This window comes from Mauremys mutica, chromosome 3, assembly GCF_020497125.1.
Source record: "Mauremys mutica isolate MM-2020 ecotype Southern chromosome 3, ASM2049712v1, whole genome shotgun sequence".
Lineage (NCBI taxonomy): Eukaryota > Metazoa > Chordata > Testudines > Geoemydidae > Mauremys > Mauremys mutica.
The window spans coordinates 186,522,386-186,528,385 of NC_059074.1; the positions used below are offsets into that span (position 1 = coordinate 186,522,386).

Consider the following 6,000-nt stretch of genomic DNA (forward strand, 5'->3'; position numbering starts at 1 on the left):
TTAGCAACAACACAAGTCATGTTTTAAAATGGGACCTTGACAGACATTAACATAAGTAATGTAACAAGGCATGCAAGCACACTTGTATTGTCCAAAACATCAAAACAGGGGATGTAGAAGATAATAATTCTTTCACTTGTAAAGATTTACTATACCTTTGCACCGCTGCCTGACAGGATCCCATTCATAGCCATCTGTACATTGCTGTATAGAAAAGAGATTCAGAAAAATGATCGATTAATTCATATTTTAAATACTTCATGCACTTGTTATTGCTACAGAAAATTGTGTTCTGAACAAACAATAACCAGGCTGGTTATATATTTTTGATAATATCAGGGAAATAGATCTCAGTGCAATACTGCTGTGTAACAAAACTAAGCAGTAGTTTATAACAGGAAATGGATAATCTTTTCCTAAATGTTGGCCTAATGTCTATTTTAAATTGACAAATTTAGGGCCTGATCTTTTAAGGTGACATGACCTTCCTCTGTTCCCAGGAAAGTCAATAGTTGCAGAAGGCTCTCAAGATCTTGCAGGACCAGATCCTAAATTCTTTGACTTATAAAAGTGTAGATTATGCTCCAGTTCAAGACCTTGATCCTGCCAAGCCTTACCCACATGAGTAGTCCTATTGATGTCAATGTAACTATAGTATTGCCAGCTTAAAAATAATGAGTCATGCCCCAAATCATGAGATTTTTAAAAATAATAAATTGTGGGCTCTTTTTTATCTGCCTTCTTGATTTTGAGCCATTAAGGTTCATGTTCTTAAGCTTTTCTCTGCAGCCAGGAGGGCTAGAGATTTACTTTATTATTTTAAAGAAGAAAGTTGAGATCCTCACATAATCATATGACTCCAGGAGCTCGGGCTTTAGGAAAAACAGCAAGTATTGTGAGACTCATGATAAAATTGTAAGTTGCAACACTGGGACTACTCATGTGAGTAAGACTTTGCAGGATTCAAATGAGAAAAAACATGCAGTCCATGTATCTATTCACATCAGTATGGACTACAAAAGTGAGGAAGAGTTTGAGGGTTAAGGTCCCAGACTTTTTAGAAGGGCATCTTCCCTCTGCCCCAACGTATTCATTTTCTAGAACACAAGATCTAATTTTTGAGAGGCTTAATTATCATCTGACAATTATCATCTTAATTATCAATGACAATTAGTGGAAACTGACTGAGCATCATAGTGCTGTTGAAGTGCACGAGGATACAGATGTAAAATATCAATAGATAAACTAAGATGTAGTACATGTTTCTGTCCTGCTTGATATATTATTTCTCATAGTGTTGCAGAAAAGGAGTTGACTAAATAAATCAGCTGGTCACAGTGAGCCAAATTAATTCTTGCTGTATCTCCTTGGCTTTAGTGGAGCTACATCAGGGATAAATTTGACCCAGAGTGTTGATATCCATATTGCTCAATGTATTATGCTGAAGTTGTTTTGAGAAACTTGTTACTAATAGAGATTGAATCAGCAGTAGAAACAACAACATTTTGTTTATTCACAGGTGACATCAGTGATCTGCCAAATGTAGCAGTGAGCTGGAGAGAAAAGCCTCTAGTGTTAGGAGGGGGTAAGAGGACAGCTAATTGTATTATAATTCTAGCTCTCTAAAGGAATGACTACATGCTGAGTTGACACCACAAAAGTTACTGTAGCTATGAAAACCCAAGCCCAAAGGAAAACAAGCAAATTCATGTATTTACTGAATCACCCAATTCCTGCTAATGCACAACAGAAGTAATGTATACTTAATACTAATGAGCCAAATCTGCTCCCATCAAAGTCAATGGGAATTTTGCCATTGACTTCGGTGGAACCAAGATTTGGCCCTAAATGCATATAGTACATGTATCAAAAATATTAGTGTAATAGGGGTACGATTTTCAAAAGCAACTAAATCCCATTTTTAAAAGCGAGTTAGGCACTTAAAGCCTAAGTCCCACTGACATTCTATGAGGTTTGGGCTTCTAAGTGCTAAAGCCACTTTGGAAAATGGGACTTGGCAGCCTACATCACTTAGAGGCTTTTGAAAAATTTATGGTAGGTCTAAATGAAACTAGGCAAGCTTACTGGAAGAATGCTAGATTTTTTTTAGGGAATACACAATAAAAAATGGAAAATGAGCCTGGGTACTAGGCATAATCTCACTTTTAAACATTTTATAAATTGCTTGTTGCTGTAACATAAGTAATTATAACATATAGACTGATTCTGCAGCACTTACTGAAGTGAGCAGTCCCCTGACTTCAGTGAGACTACTTATGTGAGCAACAATTGCATGATCTCAGGCCCTTTAGCCACAATCCTACAATTTGTTCCACAAGGACAAACTTCTCTGCTTGTGTGGAATCCCACTGATTTCAGTGGGGCTCTGTGCAGGAACAGCAGTCCACCTACATGAAACAAGTTTCAGGATCAGGGCCTCTGTTTGTAATAGGGGTCAAATATGAAAATGTGTTGTTTTTTTCATGATCCAAGCCAACGTAAACATTACTTTGATATTCATTACAAAAGTAAATGAGCAAACATAGATGAAAAAGTAACATATAAAGGAGACAGCCCTGCCCCTCTATTCTTATCACTTCAATTTTAGGGTGTGAGTAGAACATATTTCCAATATTTTATTAGCAGCTGGTCACAGCCACTCAAATAATTGTTCAAAACTATTCTTGACACTGATGATATACCAGCTAGAAAATTTTGTAATTTACATACAGCATTAAATGTTAAGACTACCATTACGAAGTACTTATATTTTGTTAAACCACCTTGAAATCTCCCAGCAGAAATGGAGCAAAACATTTTGATTAATAGCCGACATATATGATGTTTCATATATTTGTAATTAATGTAATACATTTGTTTTAAATAAGTCATATACAGTATTTCTGTAATTTTGAAGATGCTTGGGTGTCTTATTTCATAGAACTTGGACTAGCATATAACAATATGTCATACCCTTTTCTGTTATGGATGACATTTACTTTGTACATTTATGATTTTCCAGTCTATTTTGTGCATCCATAAAACAAAACAAAAATACTTCCAGAGGGTTCAAATCTTTCTGAAAGGTAGGGAAAAAGCCTCATCTTATAATTTTGTTCAATTCATATAATTCAGTACCTAAATAAACCTTTCAAAACAGAAGGTATCACCAACAAGTTCAAATTCTGAAACTTGGTTTCACTATAAAAGCACCTTAGTCTAAGATGAAAATACAAAGTCAAAGAACTTTGAATTGAACACTATATTGGAAAGGAACTATGGTTTCTCTGTCAAGGGTTATTTAGAAAAGAATCCCTGCTTAAGCAATAAGTATCTTAAAGTCTATTAAACCTTACCGTGTATGTTATAGTTTCTTCAGTTTCCTGTGAATTTACTGTAGTAAGAGTGAAAGCAGCTAAGAACATAACTGTCAACATCATGAATCTTGAAAGAAAGAAATAAAACAAAACAATTTTTAGCACCTTTTACTGTTAAAAAGCTAAGAATAACCAGCTATAGGGGCATATCCCACACTCCTTACTAGGATAAGACTTCCACTGAAGAATAAGGAGGGCAAGATGGAGCCCTTGTTAGATTATGAGAAAGTGGCTGAGATTTAGCAATGTCTTAGTCTGTCTTATCTTTCCCCAGCTGAAGTAACAGACATTAAAATAATATAGCAATTAACACTGCATCACACTCAAGTGTCTGTTCTCTAAAACAACATAACCCAAGTACTATACATATTTACAACATCCTCGCAATTATCTGATTTGGTTTTAAAATTAATTTCCAAATGACTTCATGTCCCACCAGAAATGTGTGTGTGAGAGATATAACAGGTAAAAGAACCAGGGGAAAAAAGGGTAAAAATGGGATTTACCTGGATCCTGCCAGTTTTTGTAAACAACCCCCATACTGTACAATCAAAATAGAGACTAAGTCTAGCCCTATCTACGGCACCAAAAAATCCCAGACCCTGATGAAACAGCACTGCAAAATGATAGATCTAGCACCTGCATCCTGACAATTGTTGGCCCTAGTCCCCCAAACTGCATCATCTAAACAGATAACAGGTTTAGCTGCTCTGACTGCAACTTAAAAATCCAGATCCTGAGGTACCCATATACAACCGTCCCACAAAAACTCTGATCTGAAATCTAGATGCTGCTGGGTCTTGCCCAATTTTTCCACAAACCCAGAAACTGTACCACCTTCCATTATTCCACCAAAACAATCTGGATCTCCACTCACCCAGGTACAAGGAAAGCTACCAACAACTCTCATTTGGCATATGTACTCTGCTGGATCTGGCTAAGTGCTGGCTGCCTACTCCCCAATTTCCCATTTAAATGTATGTTTCTCTTAGTCCACCACAATCATCTGGAACCCTATGTATCACAGTGCAACAGTGCTGCAAAAACTTGTATCCAGTGACTAAATCTGGCTGACTTTTGGCCATGAACTTCCCAATCGCACTATTACCACCCAACTGTATTTGACCCTTCATTTCAAGGAATTAATTTATGTTTACCAACATACTGTGGCCACAAAAAATGCTTTTTGGCGCTGCTGCACCGGGGTGCATCAGGGTCAGGGTTTTCAAGGTTGCTAGGAGCAGCTAAACATGTTCTCTGGGTGTTCAGATTTGGGTCAGAAAATGGGAGATCCGGCAGCATCCAGGTGCGGGATCCAGAGCTGGTGACACTGTTGTGCCATGATGTGCCTGGGGCCAAAATCTGGCAGGATTCATCTTTTCCCCAAGTCCCTGGCAGAACCAGTTTATAAACTAAGCGTGGGAAGTTCCAATGTATTCCATTCTCAGAAGGTTTTTAAAAATAAACCCATCTAGTCACCTTCAGTTCGGGTTACTTCCTATTTCAATTAACTCAGAAAAGTTCTCTGCTCAACCTTCCCCCATGCCCTGATTCACGTTGCCAGCGTCGGCCAGATTCCAAGCAAAGCAGCCCCCCATCCCCTGCGCACTGAAGAGGGGGCACGGGGGAAGCCAGTGCCCCGACCCCGCGGGAGTCGTATTCTGCCCCGAGCCCCGTGATCCCATCCCCACTCCCGGTCTGCTCGGCCTCTGGTGCCCACAGAGCAAGTCACCAGCAGCTCTCGCAGGACTGTGCCCCACGCCCGCACTCACCCCACGGCGAGCCGTGCGCAGTGCGCCCCCAGCTCCTCGTCTCCCGCGCGGGCTGCTCCGGGCGCCTTACCTGAGCGCACAGCAGGGCTCCTCTGAGGGCACCTAGGAGCGGGGCTAGCCTGGCAAGCGCCGCCGGGGAGGAGAGCGAGTTTCCGCAGCAGGTTGGCCCCGCGCTCGGCTCCCAGCCCGTCCTCTCCGCACGCTCGCAAGGCTGCCTGGCGCGCCTGCTCCCCCCGCCGGCCTGGCATTCAGTGACAAGGGCCCGCTCCGGTGGTGTCTATTGAACGCCCCCTCCCGGCCCCTGCTCAGTGCATTAACCCCTTCGGCTAGGGCGCTCGCTGCGGGGGGAGGAGAGACAGACGGGGGATAGGGAGCGCTCTCCCCACGCCCAGCGGTGCCACCCACAGGGGAGCGTGTCACCTTTGTTAAGAGACCCCAGCTGCTGCCCCTCCGCACCTGCCCCAGGCTGCCGCAGGCTGCTCCGAGGCTAAGCGAGAATAATGTGAACGCGTCGTTATTTCGGTAGCTCCGGGGGGCGGGCTGTCCCCTTCCAGACAAAATGGGAAGAGCCCGATCCTGCAGAGACTTCAGCACTCAGTGGGCCAATTTGGTTGCAATGGGACTGCTCGTGCTGTTCAAATTGAGCATGTGCCGGAGTGTCTTCAGGAGTCGGACCACTGTGTGTAAAGTTCCTCACAAATGTAAGTGCTTATCGGAGTTGGGGGCTATAAAAGGCAGGTCCCTGCCCCAGAGAGTTTGCCATTGGAAGTCAGGCACATCTGCATTAGCTGCGGTGGTCAAAAGGACACAGGGTGCACTAGGATGGAGATTAATATGGAAAACATTATAAT

The 6,000-nt window shown here is 42.0% G+C and overlaps 1 protein-coding gene across 4 annotated transcripts in view; it reads right to left on the reverse strand.

Annotated features, from left to right (window-relative positions):
• The window catches only part of EFEMP1 (EGF containing fibulin extracellular matrix protein 1), a 93,297-nt gene extending 87,530 nt beyond the window's left edge, over positions 1-5,767 (reverse strand). The window contains exons 1-3 of one of the 4 annotated variants that reach the window (XM_045011535.1): positions 5,606-5,767; positions 3,357-3,444; positions 156-204 (exon numbers count right to left, since the gene is read on the reverse strand). In XM_045011535.1, coding sequence (XP_044867470.1) covers positions 156-204; positions 3,357-3,440 — 133 coding nt within the window. In that variant the 5' untranslated portion in view covers positions 3,441-3,444; positions 5,606-5,767. Of the gene's footprint in view, positions 1-155; positions 205-3,356; positions 3,445-4,254; positions 4,265-5,149; positions 5,388-5,605 lie in introns of those variants that run through there. The other 3 variants (XM_045011533.1, XM_045011534.1, XM_045011536.1) reach the window with 3 other exon arrangements.
• Between the last annotated feature and the right edge of the window lie 233 nt (positions 5,768-6,000).